Here is a 13,688-nt window from a genome sequence, read left to right as displayed (position 1 = left end):
GGGGGGGGGGGGGAGAAATTGTTCTGTATAAACATTCACATGTATATAAAACATAACATACTGAGAATTATTAGATACAAAAAGTAATATACATAAATAAAAACGAGGACGAATGTTCACAGCTGTTATTAAGGCAAAGCGCATTTCTTCATAATTATTAAGTGAAATTAACTACAAATCGAAATTTTTCATTAAAAAAAAAACTCACAATTATCGTTGCAATTGACTCTTGAATAGATAAAGCGAGTAATTACATGAATGAAAGAAGATGGGAAAAGGATGAAATAAACGAACATTTAGGAAATAAATTTGCGAAGAAAAAAAATGAAAAATTCAGATTAAATATATTTCTACGTATAATTAAAAACTAAGGAGGTCTATTCATACGAATATTTACACCTAGGCCGCAGTACGCATCGTGCCGTGTAAAGTTTGCTGAATGAAAGACGAAAAAGAAAAGAGACAAAAATGAATTCTCTACACGGCATGATGCCCTTAATGCGCGCTTTGTATCATAACATTATATTGTATCAGCTATGTTTTTTGTATTTGGTAATCTAACGAAAGAATATCAATTAATAAAGAGATGGTTAAATAGAAAGTATATTATATATTTGAGTAAATCCGTCAAGTGTTAGTATTATCCATAACACGATTAAAAGTTTGTGTGTAGCGATTACACTAATGACAAATAGAATAATGAAAGAAAACAGATGTTTGTAAAAATAGGTGGTAAAATACACATTACAAGGGCTGTTCTGGGTAAGACTTAACGCTCGTTTACTCATAACTTATTATGTACATCGTCTGAGGCAAGGAGAAAAGGTACATTCTTAAAGAAAATAAACATAACCATATATCAAATGTTTTATTATTTTTTTAATACGTTGACCATCTCCCACCGATGAATAAAAACAAATCACATTCACATTATGATAATTCATTAATCATTTTTTTCCAATTGACTGATTAATCGCCGACATCTCTGCATGAGACATTGGCTTGAGCATGAGGCCTGAAACTGGTGGAGTGTGTTCCAGATCTCGAAGCTCGTTCACCTTTACCTTCAAATTACTGCGCAGTTTATTCACCTCGATATCGCAGTTCTTTTGGTCTGAAACGAGTCGATCAGTTTGTTTAATACAAAATTAAATAATGACTTTTAACGCTGATTTTATATAAAATTGTCTCAGGAAGGAAATTCAATGCCGAGGAAATTCAATGGAAAATATCTCAATAGAATAAGTTGTACAGAAACATTAAACTCCAATGAATTTTTTTCGTTCCACCACTTCATCAGTAAATTCATGGCTACCTTGAAGTAGCAGCTCTTCGGCCTCATTGGAAGTCATCTTCAGAAGTAACGGACCAACAGTAATCCAACATTTATCACTCTTCTGCTTCTGAAGTGCGCGCATTCCAACACGATCATCATTTCTCCTTTTATCCAGAGCCACAATTTCCTGTCTGTCAGTTAAAATCTCTCCAGCTTTATCCTCAATCTTCTGCAGATACTCCAGCATCTCCCGCTGCTCTTTCATGATTCTGAAACAGACAAAAATTATTTACAAACTACTAAAATAATGAAAATTGGTTCTAGAGAACCCTCAAGCTGAGCAGAACAATAAGACGATAAATACTCACATGTTTCTCTCATTCTATCCCATTCTTTATTTTGTTTCAGTGTCTTCTTATGCTTAAGCCACTTATAGTAATTCCATGCTTGTATCTTTTCTGGTGTTTCTGTTTCTTGCTTAATGACATGTCTGTTTACTTTGTACAACATAATGTGCAGTTAATAAACTTCAATCAATCAGTTCTTTTTTTCATTTTTTCAACATCAGAAAAAATCAAGAGAGTGCTCGTCTAAGAGCTCGCTCTTTCCTCGCTTCTCTGCTGAGAAATTCCTCTCTATTTTTCCTTCTAAAACTCTTTTCCTTCATTAATCGTTCTTGCCTAACATGTCTTATTGCAGCCACATCGTTGCTTTTGAAGTGTGTCACCCTAGATTTACCTTCATTTTTTCTCCCTAATCCCTCTCGATCTCGTTTTAAAACGGTCTTCACAGGGTACTTTGAGCCACTACCGGAGGGCCCCAGACCCTTCGACTCCTCCCACCCACTATTCACCATTATCTGATACCCTTTATTCCCCTTGGGTATACCATAAATAGGATCCGGCAGTTTTGGGTTTGTGTTAAAAACATGAAGCAAGGATGACTCGTGCTCCTTCACAGTCGTTTCTCGAAAATTTGTTTTGCAGACTGAACAGTAGAATGCGGATAACTTTACATAATTTTCATGTTTTTCTTTTCCATCTGTGGTTCTAGGTTTCCCACCCTCCAATAACGAAATAATGTGATTGCGATGGCTTTTGCGAGCTAATTGCACAGCATCGAGTCCAGCTTTTTCTCTCATACTTTTATCTGCACCGAGTGTCAATAAATATTCAACGATTTCAGTGTTTCCATTGTACGCTGCCAACATCAGTGGCGTCCATCCATAATCGTCAATGACATTAACATTCTCTTTCGTTATATTTTGCTTCATGAAATCCCAATCAGTTTGTTCGATGGATTTCAAAACTGCATTCGCTGTAATTTTCACTTGCTGCGTTCCAGTGGATTTTGCATTTTTTTTCCCCACTGACGTGTGAGATTTTTCATAATGAGAGTGACAATTAGTTGGCGCTTTTTTTTGAGCTTTCGAATAAGTCCTGGTTATTATTTCATCGTAGGCTTTTCTGGCTTCATCTCCCCGGAAAGTTAATTCTCCTTTATATTTATTGACGATGGGCTCTGGATTAGTTTCTGATTGCCTGAGAAATATCTTATAGGATAACATATTGAGTTATGAGAGACAATCTAACCTGTTTGGATAAGCAGAGCCTTGAATTCCTCAATGATTGTCCATTTCTCCGTCTTGAGTGCCCGTGATTGAGTTCAATTTACAAATCAATACTACTGTTTTAGTATTAACAAGTAATTAACGGGATAAATTCGCTCAATCAAGAGGAAGAAGAACTCAAGAAAATCGTTTCAGAACTATTGTCACGCCATCTGCGATGTGATGTCACTAATTTACGAACCACCCCGAATTTGGACGATGGCTCACGACCTTCTTTTACCCCCGACTCACAACCATTACGCATCCAAGAGAGCAAGAGAGTTTCCGAAAGCTCTCCGGCCATCCAGGCACACCGCCATATTCCGCGCGGAACGAGATATAGCGAAGCGTTTTTGCCACGCCATTGTGAAAATTGTTATCACAATCAGGAGTGCTCGCAGCGTGCAAAGGAGTGAGTGGGTTCAAAAGACCTCGATCAAAAGGAGTTACTTCGAAGGGCCAGTGAAGCGCATTAGACGTTTCCGGAGACATCGACATTTTGATGACGAAGGGAACCCGAGGGCCACACGAGGTGAGAGAACAAAGAAGACACCAAAGTGTAATTTTACTCTAAAAATCAGTCTTCCAGTCCTGAAAAAACTCGTGAATTAATACAATTTTCACTTGAGCGTAAAATGAGATCTTTGAACCTGACGAGCGACTCTCTGACTTGGGATTTGAACCCTCAGGCGTCCATAAGGTTCAGCATTGCGTTAAACAATCCAAAGTCGTTAAAAAATTTATCAACATCGTGAGTCATTCGAGAAATAAAACGAATTTTGGATTATTAGTGAATGACAAGTTTAGTTGTGAAATATTGGCACTCGGTTTGTCCTATAATCTTGAAAAATATTTCACGGTGAATTCCCCTGAGCCAATTCTTGCCCAAGATATTTGCGAGGTAAATCCTCCAGTGGGGTAAACAGGTCAATTTCTGGACGATTCCAACTCCCATTGAACATTCCATAAAAAATAAAATGAAAATTCCACTGGCTATCTCACCTTTTCGTAACATTACTCATGTATAATCATGTAATCAATAATTTTTCTACATGAATCGGAGCTCACAGCCCTGAAGATGCAGACTGCAATGTTTGCGAAACGTCGGCGCAATGCTGAAACCAAACGCGAGATCCATCCGCAAGCCAATAATGTCAAAGATTAATTCTCATTACTTTCCAGATTAATTAGTAAATGGACAGCCAACATGTACAATAATATCGACCCATGGGAGCCGGGCTACGGTCCGGACAATCGGCGACACCCTGATTACGAGTACCGGGATTACCGCACCAGCAGGTCCCCGGATTACCCGGACCATCGTGATTTGGATCACCGTGAGCGTGAGCACAGGAGCCCGGACTACAGGAATCACCGCCGCGATCGAGACAGAGAGCGCGACAGGAGCCGAGACCGACGAGATCGCAGCAGAGAGGAGCGTTATCGAGAGAGGGATGATCGCTACAGCAGAGGAAGAGATAGAGACTCATCCGAACGCGATCGTGATCGCGAGAGGGATCGAGACAGGGATCGGGAGAGGGACAGGGAGAGGGACAGAGACAGAGAGAGAGAGCGTTCGCGACGTGACAGGGATCGTGAGAGGGATCGGGATAGACGGAGCAAAAGGGAGGATCGTGATCGTGAGCGGGATGACGATCACAGTCGTGAGAGTATTGAATACGATCACGATCATGGACGTACTTATGGGTCATCCATGGAGGGAGTCCACTACAAGTCACAAACGCCAAACAACACTATTATGATCCGTGGTCTTGCACAGCATATTACTGAAAACGATGTAAGTTGTGTCAACTTGAGTCATGCAAAAGCGGATGGGAATTTTCAGCTAAAAAAATGGCAAAAAAGCATCTAGATCACATTTCAAAGATAATTCCACTGCCTTTATTTGATTTTTTTCAATACTGTGCGCTGTTGTTGTTTTTTACATTATTCTGTTACAAAGGTGTGGATATCCGTATTTATAAATTTTCTATTTATGCAAAAATATTTGAAAAGAGTAAATTTTGAGAAGAATACAAAAAAAGCCATTTGATGAATTCGTCCAAACGAATCTCAAGAACCGCTCTTGCAGATAATTTCCATTTTTTATATTTTTCGACAATCACTCTTTCTTGGCACGAATGCATTTTCACTGAGGATTCGGCATAATGGTCTAAATTTGGACTTGAATATGCCAACGTTGTACAACAATCTATCTCGCATCGTCATTATTATTCTGACATCTGTGATCACAGGTACGTCAAGACATCTTAAACTGTGGACTCATGCCCAAGGACATTAGGCTGATACGGAAGAAAGATACAGGTAATTAATATCATTGTATTCTGTTCGTCAAATGGCCTCATCTCATCATCTTATTTTCATTTTCCTGTTTTTTTTACTTTCCGTGAAAAAGCAGAAATACCGAAAACATCATTTAATTCGTTCATATCATACTTGAGTCGATTATAAAAACTGTGTGATTTCAATGTGATTGAAGGTAAGTCAACGCAGGGGGAGAGGAAGTTGAGAGAAAGACAGAGAGAAATGTTGAAATTTCTCAATTAATAAGTTAAAAACATTGCTCATTGTTTGTTCGACTATTTTTTTAATTATTGAGTTGTGGAAATTTGAGAGAAGTGTTAAAAAACGACGAGAGAAGCTGGAGAAGAGTCATTAAATGAAAGATTTAAACAAAACAAAGCAAGTACAAAGAAATCGAAGAGTAACTCTTCGTTAAAGAATAATACTAAAACGGTCTGTCTCAATGGTTGGTGCTGTGACAAAAATTGCCTGCCCTCTCAGAAGTAGAGAAATACCCAGGCAATAAACGTGGATTAACACTGGATATGTGTGTATTTTGCTCTGTATAGGTGCTTCGCGAGGTTTTGCATTCGTCGAGTTTAACGCGACACAGGAGGCCGCACGTTGGATGGAGATGAAACAGGTAGAAAAAAGAAGTTTTGGCAAGTGGGTTGGGCTGATGTTTGAGCATTCAACCTCAACAACAACAACAACGCACATAGTTGTTTGGCCCACCGACGCCCCGTGGCGACAATGGGGGCAAAGCAGTTCCCAGTTGGCCTTCTACTCCCCCACACATGGCCATTATGCTGTGACCATCTGTTTAAAAGGCTACTTTAATCTACAATATCAGTTATCTATTCTACCTAGGGAGAGTCCAACCCCTAAATATTCACAAGCAAAATGCTAATCAAAATTCCAACACCACTCATATTTCCTTGCATCAGGACATACAAATGATACAACCGAAGATACAAGTCTTGGAACTATATCAGATGACCATTACTGATCGAGTAGTGAAACGTGGTAAAACAATTTGACTCTGGAGCTGTTGAATTATTGGGGGAATAGCGCTGAATAAATCCCAGAATATTCCCCGAGCAATGATTCTATCGTTGACGTCACTTTGTTTTTCCAATCTATTGATGAATTATTCTTCATTCCAAATGCCAATATCTTCGATTATTTGTGGTCGCTATAGCTCCATCATACTTAGTCGGTTTGTTGATACAAAATTCAATATTGATGAAAGAAACTGCTCAGAATTGATGAAGTGAAGTAGATGATAAAGATATTTACCATCGATGTGAGAAGGAAGAGAGGGAGATTGATGAGAAAAGGAAAAGCGGCCTTCGGAAGACCCTGGACATGATAACACTGAAATTCTCTGTTTCAGGGGGTACTGATGCTACAGGAGCAGTATCGAGCGCTGATGCAGTACAGCATACCAAAAGATTGCCACATGGATAAGCCGCCGTCAAAGAATAGTCAAGATTGGCATTGTGTTAAGGTAAATGCATCTTAATTCGACATTAAAGCAGGGGAGAGTGGGACACAACGACATATGGGGCAATGCAAGTAAAAAAAAAAATTATTCATCAACTTTTTTTACTAGTGGCAGTAATGATGGGAATAATAATTTTAAATTGCACTGTTTCATTGTACCCCACTCATGCCAATACCTTTGGTTATTCTTTTCCTCAATTATTGATTATATTAAACGTTTTATGGTGCCAGTGTGGAGCTCACAATTTCAAAAGACGAGAGACCTGCTTCAAGTGTTCAGCATCGCGTGCCGAGAGTGAAGAAGGTGGTGAGGGCAGCGATGAGATCAGTCCACACCCCACGAACACAGTTTTGCTGCGTGGTCTTGACGTCCTCACAACCGAAGACTCAGTCCTCCAAGCGATGAATAATTCGTCAGCAATGCCAATTCGAAGTATTAGGATTGGTCGTGACACATTGACAAATACATCCCGAGGTGTTTGTTACCTGGAAATGGCCAATGTCGTCGACGCAATGTACCTTCACACCGAGTTGACCAAGCAGGGGCTCACGGTGGACGGGCGAAAAGTGGAAATTGCTTACTGCAAACTTCACCAGGTCAGCAGCGCTGGGCTTTGGAAGTTGAACGAGAATCAGCCCCAGCGGTATACGTTAGACGATGTTGCTCAACTCGCTGAGTACAGTGCCAATTTGTACGCCAAAACACCAGCGCAAAAGGCGCATTACATTCAATACTACACGCAGTACTATCAGAATCAAATTATTCAGGGGACTGCCATCACTTTACCATCATTGAATCAAACTGATAGGGTCAATGCTGCTGCTGCTGTGGCACAATCGGCGATACAGCAGCTCCAGGCCTCGAGGAAATTGGGTGACGCTGAGGAGATGAAAGCCAGACCAACTCCGACTGCCCCTACTAGCACTTCATTGGCGAGTGGACGGGTGCCTGCTCATGCTAATGATGGGAAAGTCTACTGTAAGTGGAGATGACCCTGAAGTTTATTTGGTTGGTGTGAAGATATTGGATTAGTAGAGAACAGCAGAGTTTACTTCATTCTTAGAACAAAATGATTACGATTCAACATTATCTCAAATTTAATCATTTTCACACCAACTAAATGACTTGCACAATTTGTAGAACTAATTCTGTAGTGAAGCATTGAAACGTCATAACTCAAAGTTGGGCATTTTCGTGATTTTTTTTTTGTCAATTTTTTTCAAAGTATTTAAAAAATTTTGAAAGAGCCGTTGCTGGATCATTAGTCTGTGTGCAGTCTCCTAAAGGATTTGAGAGTTTATCCTCCTGCCCCCAATGGCTTTTTTTAATTGTTTTTTTTCCATACATCTGGATTTTTTGCAAATTTTTGGGAGAAAAATTTCCTTAACTATATCCTCAATCATAAGAGTTGCATAATCGAGTAGTTTTGTTATGTTACATTTCACAATCGCTTCAGTGCCGAATTATCCTCCCGCACACCGATGAACCGATTATACCTCCTTTTAAAAGCATTCCCATATTATTCTCCTATTCTAGCTGTGCCCGACGTCAGCACTTACCACTACGACGAGTCCTCCGGCTACTACTACGACCCTTCCACCGGTCTCTACTACGACCCAAACTCCCAGTACTACTACAACAGTCACACGCAACAGTTCCTCTACTGGGACGCCGAGTCCCTCTCTTACCAGCCCGCAAAGTCGAATCTCCCAATTCCGGGCACCATAAACCTCACATCCACCTCCGCAATCGCCGCAGAACTCCCAAACCCCACGATAAGCAGTATGACAAACCTAAATTCCCAAGAGTCGAAGGATGACGACAAAAAGAAAGAGACGAAACAGGACAAGGTCAAGGTGGCTAAAAAAATCGCGAAGGACATGGAGCGTTGGGCGAAGACCCTGAATCAAAAGAAAGAGAATGCGAAGAGCAATTGGTCTGCTGAGTACTCGGTGGGTGAGTCCTACCAGGGAGGGAGTGGTGCAGCCGATGCTGGCTATGCTATTCTGGAGAAAAAGTCAATCGTTAATTCCTACCACGAAGAGGAGGACACCGGTAACAATGGCCTGGTGGCAGCATACGGAGGAGGAAGTGACACGGAAGAGGAGATTGAAGATGTTGGACAGGAGGAAAGGCAGCACACTGATTGGACGAAACTTGCCTGTCTCCTCTGCAAGCGACAATTTCCGAGCAAAGAAGGACTCGTTCGTCATCAGCAACTGTCGGATCTTCACAAGCAAAATCTCGAGAGTTGGTACCAGGTCAGAGGACTGGACCCCAATGATCCTCAACAGAGGAACAATAAATACAGAGACAGGGCTAAAGAGAGAAGAGCTAAATATGGAGAGCCAGAGCCCCCTCAACCGAATAAGCTCAAAGAAAAATATCTCAAGACTAGAGTCGATGAGGCGCCAGTTAATTATGATGAGCCCACTAGGGCTGGAATTGGTTCTGATAATGTTGGGAATAAATTGTTGCAGAAGATGGGTTGGAGCGAGGGAATGGGACTGGGAAAAACAAACCAGGGGAGGACCAGTATCATCGAAGCTGAGAGAAGGGTCCCCACGGCTGGGCTCGGGGCTAAATCGTCGTCTTACAGTGCTATGCCTGGTGATACTTACAAAGATTGCGTGAAGAAGATGATGTATGCACGATATCAGGAATTATCTGATTCGTAATTAATAATGTATCGGTATGGAAAATGTGAGGGGGGGGGGCAGGAGAGAACATGCTGTGTGAATTAGTGAAACGTAATAGGATGAACTGCTATTTTATTGATTATGAATGGTCACTAGTTATTATGATTTTATTCTTCCCTTTACCAATGGCATTTTCAGGTAATTATTCGTACCAAGGAGGCTGAAGGGAGGAAAGAGGAGGAGGCAATTATGATTAAGTATTTTGTATAACAAAAATTGCAAAAAATCGTTCTCGTATGTGTACAATAAGAGATACATCAATTATGATATTGAGATCTATAAGGGATTTTGAATAAATTCAGTTCAATTATGTAAAAAAGACATTACTTTGATAGGGAGGCGATCAGTTGTGTACATAGTCCCAGGCATCACCGTTCAATGTTAGAATCACTAAATTCTGATTGACATTGGACGCGGCTCGAGCGGAGCTGTACAGGGTGCCCCAAAATGAAATCGTTTGAAGACGAAAACTCGAATAACATTTTTTCTCCGACGCTTCATTTACGAGTTATTGATACAAAAAAACGAAGATTAGCTGCAAAACACCCTTCGGTGGAAAATCTATGTATTCTCTGTCACTTGAGATGGAGGAATGGAAAAATGGCAATCGATTGAGCATTCAATGCCCAATAGATCATTATGAATTTGATTCCTCTGTTGCCAAAACGGGGCGAGAAAAGCTGTGACAAAATTTACAGTGATGTAAGAGCCATTTGGATCCAACACGCCATGTGACCCTGAAAATCAAAATCCACGTGAAAAATCCATATCTTCTCTCCCATTCGGTATCTACAGATGAGATTGATTGGAATCGATGGGACGATATGATTTCTCTAACGGGGAGAAAACATTTGGTTGGCGGTCCTTTTTTATTTGACAACTCTTAAACAAAGCGTCGGAGGGAAAAATTTTATTGGAGTTTTCGCCTCCAAATGAGCCCCCGAATTACCCTCGCGAGAATGGCGTTTCATTTTGGGATACGCTGTATGTTTGAGAAAAGCGAAATTTTTACACATCTCCACGCTTTTATGACGGAATCAAAAAATATGATCTGCCCGCATAAAAGCGTGGGAATGTCTCAAAAATGCTCACTTCTCTCAATACAGATGGACTCACTCGAGTCGCGTTAAAACAAATTCTTTTTCGATGATCAATTTTTCTCATTAATTTTTTTTCCTGTAATCAATTTCCTGTCATCATGAGGAAAATTATTTTGATTATCACTGTAATTTTATTTTTTTATGTGAACATTTTCTGTATGAAACAGCTAAGCAGTGCACGCATAATAAAGACACTTGCGGATTGCTTGTAAATTTGTTTATTTGATCATTTGCTGAATTTCATTCAACTACCAACAACAATGATAGAAAAAAACATTTGATTATTGATTTGTTCGAAAAATTTCTTGGTGAAACTTAGAGTACGTGACAACATCGTGAAAGTTATTCTATGAATTTAAATCAATGTGAATTAATTGACAGGTTCTCATTTACAGGGGGAAATTGTCAACGCAAAAGTGGTAGATTGAGTAAACTTTACCGAGATTGTATTGCTAATACATCTAAAAATGAGTAGGTCCAGAGGGGAATGTTGTGGGGCCTTTCAATTTTCTACAAGGTAAGAATCTTCGATAAATTTATCTCAAGCTCTTTCCATTAAGACAATCCCATGAAAAAAAATGACGCACCATGAGATTATCAGAATAAATAATGAGATACTAGAGATATGTATTTGCAAAGCACGTTGCCCAACTGGTGTTTCTGGGTTTGTCTCTTAATTCGTCATCCCTTCATTACTAGGTTTCTAATGAGTACTTACACTAAATTAATGTGGCAAATTCAGATTTTAATGGCATGATCGGTCGCTTTTACAGCGTGAACTCAAGTTTTTGGTAAAGAAATTAACTTAGCACAGGTTGATAGATATTCAGCGTCATGTAAACACTTTGAAAAAAAATGGGTTCATTTTAACAACAATATAGAGGGGTTTCATCGTTGTTTTTAGCATTTAATGAATAATTGAAGTTGCTTTTTATAGACAAGTTTTTTATGCAACTTCGAAGATTTTAGAATTTTACTTATATTATTGACTAGTAAACAAGACAGAATAACTGCTAAAGACAACGATAAAATGATTCGTAGAGTAGGAAATTGATTGTTTATAAATTATCTACGAAAAAATTGCGAAATTTGTAATCTTCAAAATTGCAATTTTCCATTTACACTATGAAATTTCCTAGAAATGAAATTTTTTCTTTTTCCTCAGATTTTTAAAATGTTTGATGAATTAAAGGAGAATTAAAGTTAAATTTTCACAGTTTGAATAATAAAATAATAGCAAAATATTCGAGAACTGAAATGGCATTCACATTGGAGCTTTGACGTGCGAGTAATGTTGACAAGGATCTTAAAAAAAAATGGCCAGAGCGCTTGGATATCTTCAATGACTTGAAACCACGAAAAATTGAGCTACGAACATACACTGATTGGCAGACATTGTCTAGACAATGTATCCATCGTTGAATACGTAAAACCTCCGAGAACAGAAGACAATATGCCGTCGCATTCTAAAAAAGGCTTTTCGATTTGATATGCAGTTTGATATACAACTTTGTCCCTACAAAATGAATAAAATTGTCCTAAACGTTTTGATACACTGCAAACTGGATTAAACATCGACCAGTATCCACGAGTACAGTGGACGAAGCTGATGATCCAGTACTTTATAATCAAGACTGTTAAGCCCATCAGAATCGTATCTCCTGGCGCTATTTTCTAAACGCTCGAATCTGGCACTGCTCGGTGGCTCCTTTTTGTGTGTCAACATGTAGTATTGAGCTATGTCAGGTCCAAAACGGGTCACCTGTAATAAAAAATTCATTACTGAGTTCCAAATGAGTGGCAGAACATAAATGAAACGATGCGAGTCTTAAACTCATAATTTTTCTGGTATTTCGTCAATTCAAAGTTTCCAAGGGAAGACTACTGAGTTTTTAAATGAGATTTTTCATGCATTGAAGATCGATTATATATGTCTAAAAATGAATAATTTGAGCTGCAAAGGTTTTTTTTAATTTTTGAAAAAATGTGTACAACAACTACGAATTAGTTTCTTAAAATTCGACCTTAACTTAAGGGTCAGAATAAAGATCATAGGGATATGAGGATCATATGGGGGTTGGCGAGCTGAGCATAACTAGTCGTAAATAAACAAATAAATTGAGAAATCGCCAAATTTGCTCACCTGCAGACCCCTGGACTGCAGTCGACTATAGAAATCGTCATCCTCGCCCCCCCACCCATAAAAAACATTGGAAAACCCATTGACCCACTCGAACTGCCTCCTAGTGAGTGCAATAGCCCCACCGAACAGCCCAGTGTACGGCAAATTATACCTGAAGGTATTGACACTTGAGCTCATGTGCCTGGGCATCTTCGTGCAGGCATAAATATTATCAGGATTCTGCGGAATCAAGTCGATGTCTTGAAAGATGAAACAGTGAAAGTCATTGACTTTTGTGGCCTCCTTGTACCCAACATTGAACAATTTAGCACGGTTGAATTCACGTATGGGGCTCTGCTCAATAACAAATATTCGATAATCCAAGTTTTGTGACTGTAGAAATGGATGTATATAATTCATAAAAATACTGAGTTGAGTGTGCCTATTCCTGTATGGCAAAACGATAGCAACATTGAACAGCGAATGGCAATTAAGCGGTTTCCACTGTCCTCCGGGCAATATCCCAAGCCTCCGGGCCATCGCCACTGGATCCTCCCTCGGATGCTCCTCTGGATATGATAATTCCGAAAATCTTCTTCCTGTTATTGATATTGCACACGAATTGTCTCTGGGATCGTACGACTTCTCCAGCTCATCGTGAATGTCCTCGGTCTTAATGAAATTGTAATGCGATGCAAATCGCCCTGGATGAAGACAATAACAGAGGACTAGTAGCGTTGTGACCAAGTACGATAGCCCACGTGCATAGCTGTTTAAAAATGCTATGAACATTTTAATGAAGCTCTGAAAATTCCGAGACATTTTAACCTATATCACCCGCATTTGGTTATGATAATAGCCTAGGGTTTTCACATTGCGGTGAATTTTTCAGTCTATTGTGAAGCAATCGTCTGTTTCACGCATTCTCGGTGGATGTTCTCCCGCTTCAGCGAGAGTTTGTGTCACAAATGCACTTTTATTTTATTGTTTATGTCAGCGAAACCAAGTCACTTCACTCAAATTCCCGTGAGACATATATATGAGGCAGTTCAAATCTGCTTACCTTGTCAC

The 13,688-nt window shown here is 39.6% G+C and overlaps 4 protein-coding genes across 5 annotated transcripts; 1 reads left to right on the top strand and 3 right to left on the bottom strand.

Annotated features, from left to right (window-relative positions):
• Positions 1-849: 849 nt before the first annotated feature.
• On the bottom strand, positions 850-3,059 carry LOC107038189 (p53 and DNA damage-regulated protein 1). Of its 2 annotated transcripts, none has more exons than XM_015257118.1 (3): positions 2,869-3,059; positions 1,316-1,545; positions 850-1,114 (listed from the first exon to the last, which is right to left on the bottom strand). In XM_015257118.1, the coding sequence occupies exons 2-3, from the start codon at positions 1,539-1,541 to the stop codon at positions 948-950; spliced, it is 393 nt and encodes a 130-aa protein (XP_015112604.1). In that variant the 5' UTR covers positions 1,542-1,545; positions 2,869-3,059; the 3' UTR covers positions 850-947. The 2 variants fall into 2 exon arrangements, with proteins under 2 accessions (XP_015112604.1, XP_015112605.1); XM_015257119.2 differs by lacking the exon at positions 2,869-3,059 and adding an exon at positions 1,645-1,827.
• LOC107038188 (G patch domain and ankyrin repeat-containing protein 1 homolog) lies at positions 1,826-2,875 on the bottom strand. Its single transcript, XM_015257117.2, has one exon. The coding sequence runs from the start codon at positions 2,841-2,843 to the stop codon at positions 1,851-1,853; it is 993 nt and encodes a 330-aa protein (XP_015112603.1). The 5' UTR covers positions 2,844-2,875; the 3' UTR covers positions 1,826-1,850.
• Positions 3,060-3,143: 84 nt separating the features above from the next.
• On the top strand, positions 3,144-10,708 carry LOC107038277 (RNA-binding protein 5). Its single transcript, XM_015257292.1, has 7 exons — positions 3,144-3,417; positions 4,068-4,683; positions 5,141-5,210; positions 5,759-5,832; positions 6,586-6,699; positions 6,927-7,674; positions 8,233-10,708. The coding sequence occupies exons 2-7, from the start codon at positions 4,093-4,095 to the stop codon at positions 9,372-9,374; spliced, it is 2,739 nt and encodes a 912-aa protein (XP_015112778.1). The 5' UTR covers positions 3,144-3,417; positions 4,068-4,092; the 3' UTR covers positions 9,375-10,708.
• Positions 10,698-13,643, bottom strand: LOC107038278 (beta-1,4-galactosyltransferase 1). The gene is made up of 2 exons (XM_015257293.1): positions 12,639-13,643; positions 10,698-12,257 (listed from the first exon to the last, which is right to left on the bottom strand). The coding sequence occupies exons 1-2, from the start codon at positions 13,437-13,439 to the stop codon at positions 12,063-12,065; spliced, it is 996 nt and encodes a 331-aa protein (XP_015112779.1). The 5' UTR covers positions 13,440-13,643; the 3' UTR covers positions 10,698-12,062.
• Between the last annotated feature and the right edge of the window lie 45 nt (positions 13,644-13,688).

Source organism: Diachasma alloeum, unplaced genomic scaffold, assembly GCF_001412515.2.
Source record: "Diachasma alloeum isolate Michigan unplaced genomic scaffold, Dall2.0 Dall_scaffold_00279, whole genome shotgun sequence".
Classification (NCBI taxonomy): Eukaryota; Metazoa; Arthropoda; class Insecta; order Hymenoptera; family Braconidae; genus Diachasma; species Diachasma alloeum.
This window is presented reverse-complemented; position numbering and strand designations above follow the sequence as displayed.